Source organism: Amphiprion ocellaris, chromosome 18, assembly GCF_022539595.1.
Source record: "Amphiprion ocellaris isolate individual 3 ecotype Okinawa chromosome 18, ASM2253959v1, whole genome shotgun sequence".
NCBI lineage: Eukaryota > Metazoa > Chordata > Actinopteri > Pomacentridae > Amphiprion > Amphiprion ocellaris.
This window is the reverse complement of record NC_072783.1, coordinates 9,333,308-9,356,868: the sequence shown is the minus strand read 5'-3', so window position 1 is coordinate 9,356,868 and position 23,561 is coordinate 9,333,308. Positions and strand designations below refer to the sequence as shown.

The following is a 23,561-nucleotide window of genomic DNA, read 5'->3' as shown; positions in this document are numbered from 1 at the left end:
TTAGGACTCAAACTAGATTTATTTTAGAAAACAAATCAACTTAGAGGCATTTGTTCACACATGTGGCTGAATAGGAGGCCGTCCAATCAGATTCGAGGTCTTCACTCTGTAGGTTGGTTGTTCGGTGAGACTCTTGGACCTCCATCAGCTGACGTGGATGTTTGATGGTCTTCTTCTCTAGTGCCAGATGATTCATCCATGAATTCAGCAGCTACAGACTGAAATGAAGCTCATGCTGCCGTTATTGAATTCCTGTTCCAGATCAAATGTTCAGAGCTCACCTTGAATGCAGCTGTCTGCTGTCTGATAGTTTTTCTCATTGTAGTCTTCAATAAAGTCTTTTTCCTCATGTCAGGATGTGGTGAGACTCTTTCTCAGTCGCTGCAGACGTCCCTCATTGTGCATCTCCAGAGAAGAAACAGAAAAAATGGTCACTGCTTCAGCATCACAAACGCTCTCCAGCATTGAGAGTGTTTTAGGAATTCATTCATTGTGTTGTGAACTTTGAAGGAGCAGAAACTTTACAGCTGTCAAAGATATGAGCTCCAATTCTGGATGTTTTAGGAAATGAAGTTCATCAAATGAACACTTGATTTTTGCTGATAACTCTCATTAAATTACTGAAGAAATCTAACATAAAAACCTGTAAACTCTCAGGCAGCTTTTGTTAAAGTTTGTCTATAATTCTATCATCATGTTCTGGAACCAGGACTCTGCAGAAGTTCCTTCAATCAGATACTTGTGTGTTTCTATTTAAGGCCTCAGGTTTGAACGTACAGCAGAGGATTAGAAAGGAATGATTTTAATGTTTAAATCAGGCCAGTAAATGTTTGGCGTGAAAATTATTACAATTTTGATTTAGATAGATTTGTGTCAAATAATATTATAGAGTCTCACTTAAATATATCCAAATGAGTTCAGTGTATTTACATTTTATAGAATATTTGATTTCTTAATCTCAATACTGTGGGGTCTGACCCTAAATATTATAATAATGATGTCAATTTAAATAATATTTTAGTGCAGAGTCATAAACTTTAATCAGCTAAACTTATATAATATCACTGCACAATCTTAACCTGAACATTCATATTATTGAGGTAAATTTACATAAATCCTGATATTCTAGAGTCTTAACTGGAATATTTCTAACAATCTTTTTGTATTGTGCTGATAAACAACAATAACCCGACTTTCAGATAATATTTATTGTCTGTGATTGAGACTAAATTCCTCCAGATTCTTGAACTTTACCTGCAACAGTTGTAGGAATAAATAAAATCAGTTCATTTCCACATTATGCACATTTATTTATTCTTATTATCTCAGACTGAATGGTAGCTGGCAGTAAAAACAAACTCATCTGCTGGACTGCATTTCCCAAAATGGAAACATGGACAGAATTTAACACTCATGTATCCATGGCATCCATAGACTGCAGTTATTCACAGAGAAATTAAAACATCACATTCCTCATAAAAACTAGATGGGACTTTCATTAAATAAAGTGTTGGTGAATAAACAGTGTAAAAAGTGCAAAGCAGCTCCATTAAATCAGGAGATGTGAGACTTCCACAGCATGGATCACCATCTGCTGTGTTGATTCATAGCTGAATGTCAGAATGAACTGAGCTAGAAAAGCTGCTTTGAGCTGCAACATTACGGTCTGACAATCCAACACCATCACAGTTTTCATCTGGTTGTTTTGCTCCAACATGCTGTGAAGTTCAGTTTTTACCTGAATCAATACAGAGATTCTATTTCCAACCAAGAATGGAATAAAAATTAGAATGTTATGAGGTTATTAATGCAACTAAATCCTTTCAGATGGAAGGATTTACTTCTAAGTTCTAATTCAAGTTTCAGTTTTTAAAGTTAATTTTAATGACAGTTTATCCTGAGAGGAGTGAGAATGGAGCTTTTCTTTCCTTTTTAGAATATTCCCTCAAAATATTCTGTTTATTATTGGCTTTAGAAGCATTTTTCTTTACTTATTTATTTTTAGATACCTCAGACTGATGCACTTTGCTGGTTTGCAGACAATTTCATGTACAATGACAATGAAGATCATCTATTATAACATATTTTGCTAAAACAAGAACTGCAAACCTTCTCAACCATCTCTCAGGCTGCAAAATTCCAACTGTGACAAATAATTATCTGATGTAGTTATTATTACAATCTTTACTGAACCAGCCCTGGAATTAATAAAAATCTGTATATGGATATGATTTTCTCTGATGGGACCACTAAAACTGCATACAATAAAGTAAATCTCTTCTGCACTGCACACATACTACACTTTTGTATAACTCTGGATGTCAGAGTAAAGGCAGACAGATCCACCAATCAGCCACAACATTCTGACCACTGACAGCTGAAGAGAACAACATCCATCATCTTGTTCTAATGCAATGTTCTGCTGGGAAACCTTGACATTCATGTGGATGTTTGACATGTACCACCACCTAAACACTGCAGGACAAACAACCCCCTAGTCTCCATGGCAACAGCAGTCCTTGATGCCAGCTGCCTCCCTCAGCAGAACAAATTAAAACTACTCAGGAGTGGTCCGAGGAACACGACAGAGCTAAGCTGTTCACCTGGGTTCCACACTCCCCACATCCAGATCTGATTGATCATCTGTGGGATGGTCCAGGATCAGTCTGGTCTAGGTAGGACCCACCCTGCAACCCACAGGATCCACAGAATCCACAGGATCCTCAGAGGTTCTGATGAACCACTGGGTCAGAGGAGTTTTAGCAGCATAAAGGGACCAACACAGTATTAGTCAGGTGGTCAGAATGTTATACTGTTATATTGTCATGCTGATTATATGATCAGGAAATGTCACCATCAATTATAACGTCCACATTGATCAGGAAAAAAAACAAACTATCAGTTCATTCAGAAACTGTGGGGTTAAACCTAAAAACACAGACCTCAACAGCAGTTTGTTTCAAAGCAGAACACCAGCTGGTTTTCACTAAAGAAGCTTCCAGAGCAACAATTAAATGACAGTTTTGTTCTCATTAAGTTCAGAGTCAGCCAAAATAATGTACACACATCAGGAAAAGAAAAACTTTTCTAGATATTTCATATGTATAAGTACTTCTACACATATAGATACCTCTTTCTAAGTTTGATCAAATCACGATAACTCTGTGTCCTGTTGTACGATGTTTTCCCAACAGGTGGCGCTACCCTCATGAATGGAGCATCAACAAGTGACGTCTACAACACAACAGAAATGTCTGGAAGCCAGTGGCCACCACTTTGAGCACCTCTTGTAATTGTAGAGGCCAAAGATAACTTTTATTAATCTCATGATGTCTGAATAAATTTGGTATTGAAATATTTATGCAAGTTTTTCTTTTCCTGATGTGTGTAAACATTATTTTGGCTGACTCTGTATAATGGGTTTCTGACAGGTCAGCAGGCAACATCTTTTTATAATAATGACAAACATACCAGCATTCTACAGGAGTGATTTTCCTCATGTGCAGGTAAAGATGTGTGAGGAGCTTAGAGATGACAGGAGCAGGAGTCATCCTCACTAATTCAGCTTCCACCTAGAAACAGAAAGACCACAAACAAACACACTGATATACTCTCAAATGTTCAACCTCACAGCCTCAAAATATCTGTTTAGGAAGTGTTGTGTTCCTAAATTCTGCTGAAAGCATTGACAGACATTCTCTTACAAGGTTGTGTAAAAAGCAGCCTGTCCTCTGAGCTACTGAGAAATCTTCCTGAACAAAGTTTCTACGTGTAAATCAGCTCAACAAAAACTAAAGCCTCAGTCAGAGATAACAGGTATCGCAAATTATAAACAACTTTCTTTGTTTACTCAGACTTTCTGCTTCAACCTCACATAAAAAGGGGAGTTTAACTCATCAGGTGACTGAAAATGAACGGCTTGTGCAGTTCTAGATCCAAAAGTAGGATGTTTCAACTCATGTTTTACTACAAATACATACAGTAATAAATAAATACAATGGCTGGTTGTTAGTTTATTCATTATTAATGTCACCTTATATACTGGATTGAACTTGAGCAGTGGAAGAGAGAAGGAATTTAATGAAATTATGGAGATTCAGAGAGGTAATGTTGAGCAATGTTAAGCGCAGTTTAATTCAAACCAGCTGAATGTTAAACTTCAGTGCAGCTCTACGGGTTTCAGTTAACCTTAAAGTAAAATAACTTTTTTAAACGCTAAAATACACAGCAGAGAAATACAGGTTGAGAAGGTCTTTCTAATAATGAGGACAGTTGCTGCAGCAACTAACACAGGTGTTCAGTGGTAAGTTAGCCACCTGTGTTGATTAGCCCGCTAGCTAACTTAGCCGCTTAGCTAGCTAACGCGTCCGGACCAACTGCTCAAACACGACAAAAACACAACTCTTCACAAGTCGCTGACTTAACGTACAACAAACCAACGCCTCTGGTTAGAAGTATTTATCTTCTTACCGTGTTTTACTCCAAAAACAAGGTCAACAGCAGCCAGAGATGCTACCAGACGTGCCGACCATAGACATACATAGACCAGATACGCTAGCGTGCTGGCTTCTATATTATCTATGGTCTGACCAATCGCTGCTCTCTGGCTCCGCCCTCTGAGAATCTTTTTGTCGTTTTGATTGTGGAATTAAAACTGTCTCATATTGTATGAAGACGTTTCTGAGTTCTCTCTCCTTCTTCATGGTATTTCTGTTTCCATAGAAGTCCAGGACTTTATATCACAGTGAAAAAGGAATCCACAGTGAGAAAAAGTGTGACAGGAGACAAAAGACTGTCCAATTTATTGAAGGTGAGCGTGATAAACTACAAGTTATTTTCTATAATTTGTTCTACAGTGTAAATATTGACTTACCCAGTAACATGAGAAGATAGGTGAAGATGCAGTGAGATTAAATTTGAAGAAACTTTTAATAAATTATTCCTAAACTGCTCACAAACATGAAGTCCCTGAGTATCTTCTGCTGAGAAGATACAGCTAACTTTGCCTTAGCACATAAACCGGTTCATTCTGGATCTACTTTGCATTAATCTTGCAGGATAGAAACCTTTGGGAACTCTTCTCTGAGAACAGGAAGTCACTTTCTGTCTGTCTTTCTGTCTGTCTTTCTGTCTGAGCGGCTCATCAGCAGTTTTCTTTTTGTGAACTCACTTCAAACCTCTAATAATTTTGGAGACGTTTTGTCTGATGTTGGGCAGTTTCCAAGGCAATTTTGATAAGTTGGAGGTACTTTATCTAAAATTATTTTATCAGTAAGTTATCAAAATCTTCCACAAAAGTCTAAGGGTGTGGCCATGGTGGCCCCCTGAACTTTGATGCTTTGCAGTGAAACAGGAAGTGCTCTGTCACAGTCATAGCGCCACCTGCTGGCAACAGGAAATGATATGTTTTCCCACAATGTTGTACTATTGTGTTTTGACCATATAAACCTGAAATATAGTGTGTTGACCCCAGGGCAGTTATCTCCTAAATTAATTTAATTAATAGTCAGAGAATCACTCCATCTAACGGGTCTAGGTTCCTGCTGCCCAGAGGGTTCTAACCCAGATGGGATCTGAGGAAGGGTTTAAGCTGGTGGCAAGGAAATTCATCTAGCTGCTGACTGCCTTCATCCAGACGCCTGTCCCGCTTCCTCTGATAATTAATTTAACTGAGTAGCCTTTTGAATGGTTAAATTAACTTGCCAGTCACGCCTGTTAACGGCAGCTTTCCTCTAATTGGATCTTGACCCTGCTAAGTTGCTAGGTTTAAAGTTTACAGGTTTGGATAAGAATAACCCCAGGGATAAGTTTTAATGAGACTATTTTTAGCCTCAATAATTAAGACAACCATTAAGAACCATCTAGTTGTAATACTCACATTAACCTAAGTATCTTACCACCATGGAATCTAACCACATCAAAAAGGGATAAACTGATTTTCCAATCTGTTAACTTTGACAGCAGGATAAATGTTTATTAAAATGTTTCAGTATGGGCAAACCATTAGCTCACAATTACAAAATTCAATGATTCAGATTAAAATGTGTAAAGTAACAATTGATTAATGTGATTCAGAAAGTAGAACTATGCTTACATATAAAAGAAGAGATCACCTAGAAATAGTAATTGGGAAGGTGAGAGCAGTCAGCTCGGCCAAAGCTGGCTGCTCCAGTCCTAATCTGATGACCCGAGAGCCCCCAAAGGGGGGTTGGGGTGAAGCCCTGTCCGGGGGCCCCGTTCACCGACAGCTGCCGAGGCTCTCCGGCTGAGGGGGAGCAAAGGGGGTTCAGTCCAGATTCAGATCTGCTTGTATTCTTTTTGTCGTTTGGGCCAGCACATTTGTCATCTACACCGGTATTGTCCATTCGTTGAAATGATGGAGTTCAGTAATATTCCCTCAGTCAGTGTTTTCAGAAGACAGTCCTCTGTAATCCTCAAACAGTACAGAAAGAGCAGTCCTTTAGTCCATCATTCCAGTGGAACAAGTTTTTACAGATCATAATGAAAAATCCCTCTATTTTGCGCAGTATATTCCTCTCTGATCAGACCTAATGTCCGACTTGCTCTGAGTGATAACCTTGCTACAACTCCAAGGTAGCTTCTTTATCAGACACACTTTATACCATACGCCGAAGCCTTCTTCGGTACACATGTGCATATCAGCACATTCTCCCCTTCCCAACTCACGCACTTCTCCACTCCTTCAATCTTATGGCCTTTCTGCATTTCAACCCTCACCCATGTGTCTGTATAGTTAACAACCATTGGGACAGAGGAAACAAAACTGCTGACCTAAAGGCCAGCTCTCGTAAACTTTATTCACCCATTATTAAGTTTCCCTGATCACGGGAAACTCAGAGAGGGCCCCAGTTAGAGAAACGGAGAAGCCAATATCAGCGTCTACATGCCACAGACATCCCATTGTGCAACTTGCACAATGTGCAACGACTTACTTTTTTTCTAATCCTTAAAAGTTTCCCAAAGTCTTCCTATCTTTGCTCAATAACCTTTTTAGTGAACACATACCCGTTCACTTCAGCTCTTGACTTCTCACTCAGTCTATAGCAGCTAACAAGACTATCACTTTATATTGAGTTACATCTCTTAACTAAGGTTATAAAAATCAGAGTACAAGTTAGTTTAATCACATTCATCAGGTTATAGCATAATTAGTTGTGTGAATCACAGGTTATATCACACTGAGTGCCTTCATTCAGTTTGTTAACTGGCCAGAGTCTCGCTTTTATGGCTGTTTCTGGGATCTCACACCTCCATGCTTCTTAACAGTGCCCAGCCCTAAAAAATACATCATTGAACTACACATAAGCACAAGCACGGGTACTATAAGTACACTGATGTAACTCATTTTATTCAAAGACAGCAGCAGGGTTCATGTTGGGTCCAGTCTACTGCAGGTAAATTAAACAGCAGGGACGATGTAGAGTACAGCAGGTTGTAGAGTCACTACAGTGAGCTTTGTTTTAATATTTGCTGCTTTGAAGCATTGTTAGAGCTGTGGTTCTTGCCAATATACAATAGTTAATCATTTACTACAAGCCCTGCAACTATGCGGTTTCTATTTTGTGTATCATCTTCATGTGACGCTGTAGATGAGGTCGCTGTGAAAAATTTTTCCCACAATCATCACATTGAAATGGCTTCTCTCCTGTGTGAACTCTCGTGTCTGTCAAGATGTGACTTTCCTATAAAATTTTGACCGCATTCATCGCAACAAAATGGCTTTGCTCCTGAGTGGATTGTCATGTGTTTGTTCAGATGTTCCTGTCGAGAAAATCTGGCACCACAATCACCACAACTAAACGGTCTCTCTCTTTCTGTGTGACCTCTCTTGTGGCGCATAAGACTGTCACTTCGGTTAAATCTTTTCCCACAATCAGTACAAGGAAACGGCTTTGCTCCTGAGTGGATTGTCATGTGTCTGTTCAGATTTTCCTGTCGAGAAAATCTGGCGCCACAATCACCACAATCAAACAGTCTCTCTCTTCCTGTGTGAACTCTCTTGTGGCGCATAAGACGGTCACTTTGGTTAAATCTTTTCCCACAATCAATACAAGGAAACGGCTTTGCTCCTGAGTGGATTGTCATGTGTCTGTTCAGATTTTCCTGTCGAGAAAATCTGGCGCCACAATCACCACAACTAAACGGTCTCTCTCTTTCTGTGTGAACTCTCTTGTGGCGCATAAGATGGTACCTTCGGTTAAATCTTTTCCCACAATCAATACAAGGAAACGGCTTTGCTCCTGAGTGGATTGTCATGTGTCTGTTCAGAGATCCGTGTTGAGAAAATCTGGCGCCACAATCACCACAATCAAACAGTCTCTCTCTTCCTGTGTGAACTCTCTTGTGGCGCATAAGATGGTACCTTCGGTTAAATCTTTTCCCACAATCAATACAAGGAAACGGCTTTGCTCCTGAGTGGATTGTCATGTGTCTGTTCAGAGATCCGTGTTGAGAAAATCTGGCGCCACAATCACCACAATCAAACAGTCTCTCTCTTCCTGTGTGAACTCTCATGTGGCCCGTAAGATGGTACCTTCGGTTAAATCTTTTACCACAATCAACGGAACGAAATAGCTTTGCTCCTGAGTGGATTGTCATGTGTCTGTTCAGAGACCCCTGTCGAGAAAATCTGGCGCCACAATCACCACAACCAAATGGTTTCTCTCCCGTGTGGCCTCTCATGTGTTCAGTAAGGTTGAATTGGACTCTAAATTTTCTACCGCATGTATCACAACCGAATGGTTTCTCTCCTGTGTGAACAGTCATGTGTGTCTTTAGGGTTGCTTTTTGGCAAAACCTTTTACCACAAATGTCACAGCCAAACGGTCTTTCTCCTGTGTGGTCCATCATGTGTCTCTTCAGAGTTGCATGATAAGTAAATCTTGCACCACAAATATCGCAGCCAAATAGTTTCTCTCCTGTGTGAGCTGCCAGGTGCACCTTAAAATGAGAACTACATGCAAATGTTTTACCACATTCTTTACAGCCAATTACTTTCCGTCCCTTTTTCTTTGAGTTCCCACTTTGCTCCACTCTAAAACATTTCTCATCAGCTGAACAGTTGGAAGAGCTTTTCCCTGAATGACATGCCTTGTGTTTAGAAAGAGACTGCTTGTTGGTAAACTGTTTATCACACTCAGAGCAGCTAAAAGATTTTTTCTTGGTGTTACAACTCACATTATTATTTCCACCAGACTTAGCTGCTCTGGTCTCCTTCCAATCATCATCACTGTCTTCAGTTTCAGGTCCAGAATCTGACAATGGTTCCTGCCACTCATCCTGCTCCTCCTCTTCATCTTCACTGTCTTCAGTTTCTGAAGAGTCTGAAGACTTTCCATCAGTATTTGGTTGAAAATGAGTCTTTGAATCTGGGTTCCTGGCTGGTTCTGGTCCTCCACAGTCGTCTCCATCAGTGTCCATTTTCATCTGTTTAGCTGAGCTGTTCGTTTCCTCTCTGTTTTCTTTAATTTGGCTCTGATCAAGCCTTGAGGACTGAGATTTTATCTTCATTGTTGTCACTTTTCACAGGAATGAAGTGAATTAAAACTTGCTGATATCAGTCTCTTCTTGCCCATTAACTGCTCTCTGTCCTGACTGGTCCACAGTTCCTCCTGTTCCTCCTTTATGGGGATGGACTCTGGATCCTGCTGGTCCAAACTGGAGCTCTGTTCATGAGAAACCTCTACTTTAATCATCAGCTGCTGCACATCTGCAGGGAACACAGGTACAATATGGATTATATATTCACACATAAACCAGTGGTATGTTAATGAGTTCAGTGCAACTCTTCAACAATGGGATATAAATATTAGGTAACCTAGTTGTAAATTTGGAGGGTAATAATGAGCAGTACACATCCTGCTCATTATGTTCATTAAAATCTAAATAAAGTTTGATGGAGCATCACCTTACATATGAGTCTTAGGCTTAAAACCAAGATGTTTCATCATAATCACTTTATTCTACATCTCAAATAAAAATTCACCAAAAATAAATACTTTGCTCTGACAATATTCTATAAAAAACAAAAATCTCTGCAGTTCTCAGCACATCTATGAAGCCATGAGTGACTCAGCAGCGACCAACAATCACGTCTCAAAACTTCAGGAACTTTTCAGCTGAACTGCAGGCAGTGTTTACACAGAAGAGAGAGAAGAGAAGTATGGAAACAAATGAAAAAGGTAAGTACTTCAATATGTTTCTATTGACATTGACAATGGTAAAATTGTGTTGATTTCAGTGTTTTTCAACTTTTGGAATGTAATGTTAGATCCCTGGTAATCCATGGTACAGCACTAGTGGTCTAGCTTTTAGGAATCATTAGAAATACCATGCAAACAATCAACTAACTTTTACTACCATCAATAAATATTCAACCTCAAATTAAAGTTTAAAATTAATTGAAAATTCGTTGCACGGGCAAAGCAACAGCTCTTCAATGATTGCAACCAATGATTTCAAAACTAGTTGTGCTTTAATAATTTGCATAATAACAGAGCTGAGCATTTATGTTAGATTTGTCCCAACCTGATCCAGGAGAATCCGTCACTTAAGACCCAGTACAAGATCCGAGTCCACAGTAAAGTCCTCCTTTCCTCCAGGGAGAGATTAAAATCCCAATTCCAGATGTGTTCTGCAATAATCCGTCTTCTGTTTGGGTTAAAGAAAATATTCCATTAGTCCTTCAGTGTAGTTTTGTAGCCTAGTTGGAGCTAATAATCCAACTCCAGCGATGTCCAGTGAAAACTGTCTGTAAAGTCACTTCCCCCCGTTTGTATTCTAGTTTCCTATAGAGCCCACTCCTCCCTCAACTCCTTCACACACTTGCCTTCTGTTCAGTAGAATAATTCATAATTTTCATCACAGAGATTTTGCATAATCTGCTTTGCAACTTGTCTTTTACAGTTTTCATAGGAAACAGAACATTCAGATCCAGAGAAGTGATTTGTGAAAACAGTTTCACAGATCACTGGTCAGACTTCCTATTTCCATTTCTAAATCACTTTAAATCAATGTTCCATCAAGATAGTTGACTTAAAATCAAGCATTCATTCAACAGAAGATAAAACATTTATATTTTATTGTCTCTTATGCTGCTAAATTAGTGCCAGAGTTTTTTGGTTGTTTCTGGGATCTCTTGTCTCTGTAATAATTACAGTCAACTGACTGCTACACTAACAACCGTTAGTCCTCTGATGCTGCTTTCACTTGCACTCGGACACTTTAGTTGCATTCACTGAAACTTGGACAACCGAATTTCATGAGGGCTTTAGAAATTACACCTTTTTTGAAAGTCAGGGACTGTAAAAACAGATCGAATGATTGGATTTTCAACTTTCTGATCATCCTTTAACTATTCATCTGTCTTTCTGTCAGCAAAATGACTCCAATCTAAGCTTTTAATGAATTAATCAACTTTATTCTAAATGTTTCAAATGAAAATTCGCAAAAAATAAATCATTTACTCCAACAAGATTCTGTAAAAAACAAAAAATGATGTGCCTTTTCACACAACTGTGAAGCCATTTGTGACTCAGCTGTGATCAACAATCACATGACAAAAATTCAGGGACTTTTTTTAGCTGAAATGCAGTAAGTGTTTCCAAAGAGCAGATAAGAGACGGAGATAAGAGGACGGAAACACACTAAAAATGTAAATAGTTAAATATCTATATGTTTTTCCCCCTCAGTATCAATGACAAGGGTTCGGGTTCTTGAAAACAAGGTGTACATGTTCTTCAATTTTTGAAAAATAGATAATCGAAGAAATTTGATCACGGAATTAAAACTGTCTCATATTGTATGAAGACGTTTCTGAGTTCTCTCTCCTTCTTCATGGTATTTCTGTTTCCATAGAAGTGCAGGACTTTATATCACAGTGAAAAAGGAATCCACAGTGAGAAAAAATGTGACAGAAGACAAAAGACTGTCCGATTTCTTGAAGGTGAGCGTGTTGAACTACAAGTTATTTTCTATAATTTGCTCTACAGTGTAAATATTGACTTACCCAGTAACATGAGAAGATGGGTGAAGATCCAGTGAAGATTCAAGAAGAAACTTTTAATAAATTATTCCTAAACTGCTCAGTTGGAGGTATTTTATCCAAAATTGTTGGTGTGACTGTTGATGTGTCGCAAAGTGGAAGCCATCAGGGTGGGAATTGCTACAGCTGAGGTCTAAAATTGTTGAGAGCAGTAGGGGGAAGGTGAAATTACTCCTCTCCCGCCCAAACAGAAGGAAACTGATTACATTCTGGCGCCCCTGGAACAATAACAAACTCCTCTGGAAGTTTCATGGCCAAGAGATACCTCTCCTACACCCCCCCCACACTTTCCCAAGGACACCTGTTGACTTTTGGACCGGGCCAACCGAGGACGTCTCCATAGCAACCTGCTGTGTTATCGCGCTCCCACCCTCGCGAACTGAGACACCGGAGGTCTGAGACGGAAGAAGATGGGCTACACGCATACACAAACATTGGATTCATTGAACTGAGGACTGAGCTAAACATTCGCACAGACACTTCACATCCAGGTCTGAAGACATCTACACTCATGAATGTAGTTGTAGTCATAGCGCTACCTATTGGTAACAGGAAGTTGTAGCCACTACATTTGCATGTACCATTGCAAGAAACTTTGTGATATAATCCTTGACATTGGTCAGCTATGCCTCAACTTCTTCAAATTTCTGCCACACCACAACATAATGCTGCTTGCAGCTTTAATTATACATTTTTACATCTTTAATTCTTCAATAAATGACAAAAGATACAAAAAAAATATTGTGGCAAAATTTCCCTTTGACCTGAATGAGGTGTGTAAAGGCTGAGCCAATGCTTGAAGCCCCTGAGGTGCTTCACCAGGACTTAAAAAGTTGACGTGCCGACAAACTTTACCGCATGTGATGAAGAGAGCCCGAGACAAATGCTTGTGTTCCAATAATCTGTGCAGTTATTGCTCAAAACAATTGTAGTCCAACATTCTTCATCTAAAACAAACAATTCATCATTTCCAGCTTCTTCAGCAGTCAAACCTGTTTTACCTTAGAGGCGGAACACCTGCCCAGACAAAGATTGGTTCCTACTTATAACGTAGTGCGCTCATTGGCTCCTACAAGGTGATTTCATCATGTACCTTGCTGTTATCACAGAATATGATAATGAACCAGTAGAACCCACTCTTATATACTTCCAGCGCAGTTAACTCTTAAAAGTATGAAGGGGAAATCCTCATGGCTTCATTAAATACACTAAAGTCATGAGTGCAAATTGAAGGTTATATTCAACCTGATGGAGGCATCATGAGGACAGCAGGTCTATGGTGCACTGAGCTGTTCTCACCACTGAGGGGCAGCAGTTAGCAACAAATGTTCTATGAATTGGAAGGAAAAAGGTTACCTGAAGCTCTAAGTCCAAAAGAACAATAATACAACACTACAGGTATGCAGACCGAAACCCAAATAGATCATTTTATTGTTATTGTTACCATTTAGTTGATGATTCAGGAAACACCGACATCAACATCTTGCATGATGAACTGCATTTGTTTGTTCAGCCGGACACCGAGTCTGAAAGTGAAATTCAAGAGTTAACATGAGTTGGTGATACTGAAGGAGATGGAGCTGAACTGACTAGATCATGAATTAATTATCAGGAAGCATCATCTTACAGTAATCGAATTAAAGAGTACATTTTTTGCTTGGACAAACAGTACCAAAACTAAAACTTCAGGCCCCACAAGAACTGTTGAAAAAAGGTAACTATTAATGAGATTCAGTCTGAATCTTCATTGGCATGGAAGATACAAAATTTATGCTTCTTCAGACTATTTTTCCAGCTTCTCTTTGCTGAAAGAGTCACGCTGCTCTACTATTTCCCCAAAGATGTTCTTTTGGATTCAAGTTAGGCGACATACTTATCAAAACCACAGTTTTCACTGTGTTTTTGTATTTTGGACTGTTCTGCTAAATTTCTCCAGCCTGGGAGTTGTCTTGTTATCCAGTATTTTGGTTCATCCACTGATTTTTCAAGGTACATCTATAAATTTCATCTCCTCAACACGTTTTGTACTCATGCAGCCCCATATCATCCTTCACTGTCAGGACTATGCTTTCACTGTGATCGTCCCAGTAAGTAGCTGGACCACATTTGAGGCAAACAAACGCTGTAACTGTGTTTCTATTGATTTTTAGTTGGTCACCTATCTTCCTAAATCCTTTCCCATCACTGTGAAGTCGGAGTATTTCATTTAGTTTCAGTGATTACAGGTTTTTAAACTTTCATGTCAGTGGTCACAGGTGTGTTAACTTTTGCTGCCTCTATTTTCAATATGGCTTTTTCAAACAATATGATTTGGGGTGTTTATAAGAAGAAATGCTCTCCTGTTTAATTTAAAAATAATGCAACTGAGAAGTGAATTTGAATTATTAAACATTTAAATAATTCTGCACAGGGGTGTACTCAATTCTGCTGTATGCTCTATATGCTGTGATATGATTATCTGTATGCTTTATGTGTAAAAACTTTTGTAAACAAATCTCTCTCTGATACAAGTGTGCAAAAGACGAATATAAAAGTGAAGCACATTGCAACAAAACAATACTGTGGTTCTTAACACGCTTTCATATGAGTTTTTTTTTTCACAAGAAGCCCTGAAACTGTGCAGTGTCTATTCTTTATGGACTTTCATGTGTCTCGTCAGACTTCCCTGTCACGAAAATTTTGCATCACAAACTTTACAGCAAAATGTTTTTTCTCCAGTGTGGATGCTCATATGCATTTTGAGATGTGTTTTCTGCTTAAAAGATTTCCCACAGTCATTACATTTAAATGGTCTCTTTCCGGTGGCGACTTTTTTCTTACTTTCTGTGTGAACCGCCATGTGCCTCTTAAGATGCGGTTAAATTTTTTCCCGCAGTCATCACAAACAAATGGTTTCTCTCCAGTGTGGAGTCTCATGTGTCTCAGCAGAGTTCCCCGTTGACTAAATCTTTCACCACAATCACCACAAATAAATGGTTTCTCTCCTGTGTGGACTCTCCTATGTGCTTGAAGATCATGCGGAAGTCTAAATCTCCTGCCACAAGTATCGCAACCACACGTTTTCTTTCCGGTATGAATTGTCATGTGTGCGTTCAGAATTCCCTGTTGGCTAAATTTTTTACTGCAAACGTCACAGCTAAACGGTTTCTCTCCTGCGTGAGAGAAACGTGTGATGTGTGCGTTCAGGACTCCCTTTTGGGAAAATCTTCTGCCACAAACATAACAGCCAAATGGTTTCTCTCCTGTGTGAACTCTCATGTGCAACTTTAGATTGATGTCTAAATCTTTTACCACATTCATCACAGGCTAGCGGTTTCTCTTTTTCCCTCTTTTTGTCTCTCACCTGTGAATCTACATTTCGTTTCATTCTTTTCTTATTACCCAAATTGCTGGACGCCCTTGTTTGTGAATGGCATTTCACGTGTCTCTCAAAATACCTCTTGTAGACAAATTGTTTATCACACTCAGAGCAGCTAAATGAGTTCTTCTCAGTGTTACATCCAGCAGTACGTTGTACATCTGATTTAGGTGTCTCCGTCTTCTCCCATTCACTGTCACCGTCTTCAGTTTCAGGTCCAGAATCTGACAATGTTTCCTGCCATTCATCCTCATCATCATCACTGACTTCAGTCTCAGAAAAATCTGAAGTGTTCCCATCAGTATTTGGTTGTAGATGACGATTTGAATCTGGGTTGCTGGCTGGTTCTGATCGTCCACAGTCGTGTCCATCAGTTTTCCTCTGATTATCTGAGTTGCTGGTTGGAGGCTCTTCCTCTTTGTTGTCTTCAGTTTGGTCGTGATGAAGCTGTGAGAACTGAGGTTTCTCTTTGTCATCTTCATTCTTCATAGGGACATCAGGCTGCTGTTCCTCCTGATTGGCCGACAGTTCCTCCTGTTCCTCCTTTAGGCTAACAGCCTCCTCTTGTTCCTCCTTTATTTTATCAGCCTCCTCCTGTCCATTAAACTGCTGTTCCTCCTGACTGATCCACAGTTTCGCCTGTTCCTCCTTTATGTCATTAGCCTCCTCCTGTTCCTCCATTTTAGCAGCCTCCTTCTGCCCATTAAGCTGTGGACTGGTCCAGAGTTCCTAGGGACATCAGGCTGCTGTTCCTCCTGATTGGTCGACAGTTCCTCCTGTTCCTCCTTTAGGCTAACGGCCTCCTCCTGCTCCTCCTTTATTCTATCAGCCTCCTTCTGCCCATTAAGCTGCTCTCCCTCTGGATTGGTCCACAGTTCCTCCTGTTCCTCCTTTATGTGGAGGGACTGTGGGTTCTGCTGGTCCACAGTGAGGCTCAATTCATGGGAAACTTCTTCTTTGATCAACATCATCAGCTGCTGGACATCTGCAGGGAACAGTGAAACACACACATTTATACTATGGACGACTGCGACTTTCTATTCACATAGACAGCTCAAGTATGATTACTTTATGTCTGTGAATTCAAAGATGATTCAGCGCAGATAGCTCAAAAAAGTTGCTGGTATAAGTTTTCTGATTATAGCGATTAGGAACAAGATTGTTTATGACTATAGTGATGGTACACCATGGCAATTGACATTTGATTCAAACCTTGCATAATGTATTCTGACAAATATTTAGAATAAAAGACCAACTCCTTTAGTTTCAATGAAAGAAATAACTGGCAAGGTTTAATGATCTTTGTTACAATAGCTACAATAAGAGCCCTTGTTGAATGGAACAACAGCTGCTTTAGGCTTGGCAAAAGAATTATCAACGGAAATCAGAGTTGCTCTGACAGCTCTGACAGTGTAAAGGATCATTTATAACATCAGCTATTATGTAAAAAATTTACCTGCTGTTTGGAATAAAACCGCAAGATGACAGACAGAAAGAAAAGAAGCCTTATGAATATAGGAAGCACATTCTTTAGTTAGGTGATTCCAAGATAAATCAGATTTACTCAGATGGAGTCCAGCATGTTTGGTGTGAACCTGACCAGGACTACCACCATGAATGCATAGTCCTGACAGTGAAGCACGGAGGTGGGAGTGTGATAACATGGGACTACAAGAGAGTAAAAGGTGTTGGAGAGATCACATTTATCAATATCTGTGTATGTACCAAAATACTGTCAGACAAGATGATTCTGGATCTGCAGAAACTTGGAAAAAGAAGAATATTCCAGCATGAGAACCATCCAAATTACAAAAAACGCTGCGACCTGGACAAGTATGTTGCCTGACTTGAATCTAATAAAACAACTTTCGCTGTATTTTAAAGAGGAAAGGAGAGCAACAAACCCTCAGCAACAAAGAAAAGCATTCAGATTGAGTCCAGCATGTTTGGTGTGAACCTTACCAGGATGACCACAGTGGATGTATAGTCCTGACAGTGAAGCACCGAGGTGGGAGTGTGATGATATGGAGCTACAAGAGTGTAAAAGGTGTTGGGGAAATGATATTTATAGATGCACCGTGAATGTCTGTGGTTTAATCCAAATAATGGCTGCCAAGATGACTCCCAGTCTGCTGAAATTTGGCAGAGGAGGAATATTTCAAAGTCAAAGTCAACTTTATTGTCAATTCTGCCATATGTACAGGACATAGATGGGATGGAAATGCCGTTTCTCTGAAACATGCAAGGCACAGTAGAAAAAACATTCACATTGACACCCCCCTCCTGTCACTTAGCAACTGAATTGCTACAACTTCTGGACTACTTAAATCTCATACAACATGTTGATGTCCCCACACACACCAGGGGGCACACTCTTGGCCTGGTCATTACTGACTTTGTTCCCATCAACAACCTGCATGTTTATGACCTGGGTGTCTCTGACCATAAGGTCATCTCTCTCTGGAACTGCATTTTCTTCCTCCCCATTCCAAGCCCAAACGCCAAATTCACTTTCATAATTTCAAAAATACCAACACAGACATCATGGCTTCAGATCTCCAGCTTCTCGCCTCTGCAAACCTCTCATCTGCCAGTGAGTCGGTGGAGTTTTACAACAGATCTCTTTGCAGTCTCCTGGATCTCCACGCCCCTATCAAAACCAGAACAGTAACTTTTGCCTGCTCTGCCCCCTGGTACACCAGTGACCTATGGCAAATGAAGGCGGCTGGCCATGCCCTTGAGCGACATCTGAAATCATCTGGACTCTCTGTACACAGGCTCGCTTACCAGGAACACCGAAAAGCCTATGCAAAGTCGCTGAAAGATGCACAGTCGCAGTTTTACTCCAACATCATCAACAACAATCATGGAAACTCTAAGCAGCTCTTCTTCAGTAAACTACCTTCTTAAACCTCAGTTTAAACAAACACTCACAGAAAACACAGAAGAACAGGGTAACACATTTCTTACCTATTTCAAAACCAAAATCAACACCATCCGTTCCCATCTCTCCAGCTCTCTTTCCCCTACTGCCCTGCCTGCCAGCCCCCAGCCAGGGACCTCTTACCTCCTTCACTGTTTCTCTGAGGTTTCACAGCATGAAGTTGAGGACATCATCAAGAAAATGAAGTCATCCACCTGCACACTGGACTCCTTTCCCACATCCCTGATAAAATCAAATCTCTCTGTCATAAGTCCTCTTACCACAAAAACAATAAACCCCTCCCTCCAGTCCGGCCACGTTCCATCTGAGTTTAAAACTGCTATCATTAAACCATTTCTCAAAAAACCCACCCTGGACCCAGAAGCCCTGACCAGCTACAGGCCCATTTCCAATCTACCGTTCCTTTCAAAGGTAATGGAAAAAGTTGTTGCTGTCCAACTTCAGGACTATTTACATCAACACAATCTCTTTGAAAAATTCCAGTCAGGTTTCCGCTCTGCCCACAGCACTGAGACAGCACTGGTCAGGGTCGCAAATGACCTTTTGATGGCGGCGGATGCTAGCTCTCCTTCACTCCTCATTCTCCTCGACCTAACAGCAGCTTTTGACACTGTTGATCACCATATCATCCTCAATCGCCTCCACCTTGACATAGGACTTTCTGGTACTGCCTTGGACTGGTTTATGTCATACTTGTCTGGAAGGACCGACTATGTCAGCCTGGGAGGTGCCAAGTCACAGACACTTCCTGTCACCTGCGGTGTCCCCCAAGGATCTGTCCTCGGTCAACCCTGTTTATTTTATACATGCTCCCCCTTGACCGTGTCATCAGTCGGCATGGAATCTCTTTCCACTGCTACACTGATGACACACAGCTTTATCTCAGGACTGTCCCAAACCCATCTGTTACCCCGCCGTCTTCATCATCATTGCCATCATCATCATCAACCTCATCAGCACTGTCCACCCTGACCACCTGCTTGGAGGAGACAAAGGCCTGGATGAGTCAAAACTTTTTTCAGCTAAACAGTTCCAAAACTGAATTCTTGTCGGCACCCCTCAACGGGTCCAAACATCTTCCAATAACCACCATCCCCATTTCTGGACAAGACATTCCCATCTCATCGACAGTTACCAACCTTGGTGTGAGACTGGACCCTCACCCAACATTCAACAACCACATAAAACATCTGTGCAAATCTTCATTTTTCCACCTCAAAAATATTGCTATACTCCGTCCCACCCTCACCCTTTCTGATACAGAGAAACTCATCCACGCGTTTGTCTCCTCCAGGCTGTACTATTGCAACGCACTGCTCATTGGGATCCCTAGCAAGAGCCTGCAGAAGCTGCAGTATATTCAAAACAGCGCTGCTAGGGTCCTGATGAGAGTGCGGAAGCAACAATATATCACACCCATCCTCCGTTCACTCCACTGGCTCCCCATATCCTCCAGAATTCACTACAAAATCATCCTTCTCACCTATCAGTGCATTCATGGCAACGCCCAGGATTACCTCAAAGAACTCATCAGTCATCAAAAAGAAATCTCCGCACCAACAGCTGCCACCTCCTCCGCCTGCCCAGAACCAAACTCCAGACCACGGGCGACAGAGAGTTCACCTCAGCCGCCCTCACATCTGGAACTCCCTCCCTGAGCACCTCAGAGCACCACAGACAGTGGATGTTATTAGAAAAGGCCCAAAGACTTTTCTTTTTAACAAAGCTTTTAATTAAACATGCCCCTGAATATTTTTTATTTTATTTTTATTTTTTTATTGTTATTTTATCTGATTGCTCTGTTTTTATTACATGATTGTTTTGTTTTTATCAGTTTTATATCTTAAATGTAGCACTTTTAGATTTTGCCTAAATGAAAAGTGCATTACAAATAAATTTATTATTATTATTATTATTATTATTATTATTATTATTATTATTATTATTATTATTATTATTATTATGAAAAAGCATTGCCATATATCATAATTGGTGCAGCATGAAAACCATCTGAAACAAACTGCCAGAATCACACAAGACATTCTAAACAAAAACAAAGTAAGAACTATGACCTGGACATGTATGGCTGCTTGACTGGAATCCAAAAGAAAAACTTTGGCATATTTTAGAGAGACCTGGTAGAATGACACAACCCCTCCAGCAGAGAGCAGCTGAAGAGAAAAACATCTCTAAAGAATGACAGAACATCTCTGCAGAAATCTGGTACCTTTCATGCTGAGGGGATCGAGTCTGTCTTCAAAAATAAATGTGGACATAAGAAAAAACACTTTAATCACAATAATGACTGTTACTAGTAAATCTAAACTTTGTTTTTAATATTTGCTTTTCTTTATTCAGATTTTGAAAGGAAAAATCTGCATTTTTTGGCACCATCAATAACAAAACAAAGAGATTTGCGACAATGGGATCAACAAATGGACCCCCTAAAGTCAAACAGTGTGTTAAATTACAGACTGTGAAGTTAAATCCTCGTCCCTCTCTGTTCATGAAAACTCTTCATCTCTTAGCAAACAAACTTTCTCCCACTAACGATCCCTAGCCAAGAAGAATCCAAAGATCAGCACTAAATTGTCCTGAATCTGAGACACTGTGGCACCAACATCTCAGTTCGACATTGATCAAGGCTGATCTCCATGAAGACCAAGGAGGACGAAACTTCTACGGCTGGACAAAGAGGAAAATCCTAAGAACTCCATCAACACAGTCAAACACATTGATAGAAATGTGATGTTTTGGCACCGTTTTTCCAGCCAATAATCCAGATAAACTCGTCTAAGTAAACAAGATCATAAGAAACAAGGAGGTTGTTTATATTCTGGAGGAAAACATCACGCAACCTACAGAAAAACTTGTGTTTGGGCAGTTTCAGACCTTAAAACAACAAGAGGATAAGAAGCAGCTAGAAACTCTCTCCGAGGAACAACAGGAGGTCTGGAATTCATCTTTCCTCTCCCTCACTGCAGATTTAAATCAGCGCTAATAAGTGGAGGTTCTCTCTTTGTGGCCTTTCTATTTAGTTTACAACACTCAGGGAAAAAAGTTTCCTCATCAGACATCAAAAACTGCATCTCAGGATCATTTCTACTGTCCACAGGTTCAACCGGCTGCAGTTTACACTGAACATAAATTGTGTACACTTTGTGATGTCCTTTTATTGGGACCTATTACCTTTTTCTTGTGACCTATTGTCCTATGTTTTATTGTATGTTTCACTGTTATGTTTTCTTTGTGTACTTTTTGCAATGTGCTTTTATTGTGACTTATTGTTTTATGTATCACTGTTATGTATTTTTTTCTTTTTACCTCGGGACTGCGGATGTAAATTAGCACTGTTGCTATAATCCGGCATATTTACGTCCATTGCTGTATAAATAGGCGTTTATTAATGTGCACTGTCCCTACCAAATGAAGAAACAAATAAAAATAAACATAAATTAGTCAAACGCAGTGTGGCATGCATAGAAACGAGTGTACTAGATTTTTAAAAAAGGATAAAATAAAACCAAACGTAAAAGAATTACACTTTAAATTAGAAGTCTCTCTGGTGGAAATAGAAAGGAACACAGATGCTAATTTACTTTTCTCATTTCCATGCATTTTATTCTACTACTATCAGAATTACTCTATTAATCCCTGAGGGGAAATTCTGTTGTTACAGCAAAAAGATTACAGTTCCCACCACCATAAATACAGATAAATAAGTTTTTAAAAAAAACATGCAGGAAGTAAATCCAAACAATAAGAAAAATATCAAATTCAAGCGTAACATATGACTATAATTTTACATTTTTCTGCTTCTTATCTACAGTTCCGTATCTGTCAGATGCTGTTTATGTTTCTGATGTATAAGTCAGGATGTCTGGAAACGTTTCTTAGCCAAAAAAGTTAATAAAACTAGAAGTTTTGGTTTCTGCTCTTCTGTGTTTTGGTTTTTCAGCGTCCCAGCAGTTAGCAACAGCTAGCAGTTTAGCATCAACAGTTAAATCTTCTTACCGGCGGTTTGCTTCAGAACGACGTCCTGCGGCTGATGGAGGCGTTTCTTCTGTACTTTCTCCTCCAAACACACACTTCCAGTCCGCTGCTGTCGGACAGAATCTCTCACTGTCGCTTTTTCTGCTTCTCTTCTTTAAAAGTAATAACTGGAGGATCGGAGGAGCCGCGCCTGCGCAGAATCCACCACCGCGGGTCGTCTCGCAGTGCATGCCGGTTATGTTTCTGTCGGAGCTGGTCATGGAAGTATTATATTAGCTGATATAAAACTCAAAAAGCGAGACTGGTTTGTTTTTTAAAAAAATATATTTATCGTCGTGTTTGTTGACTTTTAATCAGGCACCTACACGGACACCTTCATTCTCCGTCACCATAGTAACCACGGCCGCTGCGTTGTTGAAGTAACGGTACGTAACTTCCCGCCTAGAGTCCTAAAGAAACACATAAACAACCAATAAATAATTAAAATAATATCGTTTTTTATTATGTAAATCTGTCTGAATTATTTAATGTAATAACATTATGGTTTTAAACCAATTGTCAATTATAAACAAAATACAAACTTACCCGACTAAAACAAATAAATGTCATTACATATTACTTGACAACATTTTAAAATGATATTTATACGAGGAGTCAGCCATTTAATTATTATCATTTTTTATTAACGTTATTATTATTACGATTATCATCATCATTATTGTTTTTATTATTATTATTATTATTATTATTATTATTATTATTATTATTATTATTATTATTATTATTATTGTTGTTGTTGTTGTTGTTGTTGTTGTTATTTAAAAGGGGGTTTTAGTGGCCTAGATCAGTTAATGGTGTTACTTTTATATCTTTGCTTATTTTTATTAATTTTTTTTTTTTGCTGTGGTCGTTCCAAGTGAGTAACTGTGGTGGAGCAAGACATCTTTTACTGATTTCTAAATGAAGAGAAAGAGAGAAAAACACATTTTCTACATTGCAAGTTTCTGATAGAAGCCAGAGGAGTTTATTTTTATTTCTGAATTTAAATACATCTTCTTAAACAAAATTTTATGAGTTAAAGTTACACAGAGACAGTCTGTGACAAAATTTATGAAACCAATTATGCACAAAAATTACTGTTGAGGATTATATATAAAAAATAACATTAGATAAACAAATGATAATTCTAACACAGGTAAAGT

At 39.5% G+C, this 23,561-nt stretch overlaps 1 protein-coding gene across 9 annotated transcripts; it reads right to left on the bottom strand.

The window, feature by feature from the left end:
• Positions 1-22,660, bottom strand: LOC111578125 (gastrula zinc finger protein XlCGF26.1-like). Of its 9 annotated transcripts, none has more exons than XM_055004415.1 (7): positions 22,381-22,634; positions 15,502-16,407; positions 13,509-13,590; positions 10,549-10,671; positions 4,471-9,730; positions 3,472-3,572; positions 1-405 (listed from the first exon to the last, which is right to left on the bottom strand). In XM_055004415.1, the coding sequence occupies exon 5, from the start codon at positions 9,529-9,531 to the stop codon at positions 7,645-7,647; it is 1,887 nt and encodes a 628-aa protein (XP_054860390.1). In that variant the 5' UTR covers positions 9,532-9,730; positions 10,549-10,671; positions 13,509-13,590; positions 15,502-16,407; positions 22,381-22,634; the 3' UTR covers positions 1-405; positions 3,472-3,572; positions 4,471-7,644. The 9 variants fall into 9 exon arrangements, with proteins under 9 accessions (XP_054860390.1, XP_054860387.1, XP_054860385.1 ...); XM_055004412.1 differs by having other exon boundaries at positions 15,408-16,407; positions 22,381-22,633; XM_055004410.1 differs by having other exon boundaries at positions 10,549-13,590; positions 15,408-16,407; positions 22,381-22,660.
• Between the last annotated feature and the right edge of the window lie 901 nt (positions 22,661-23,561).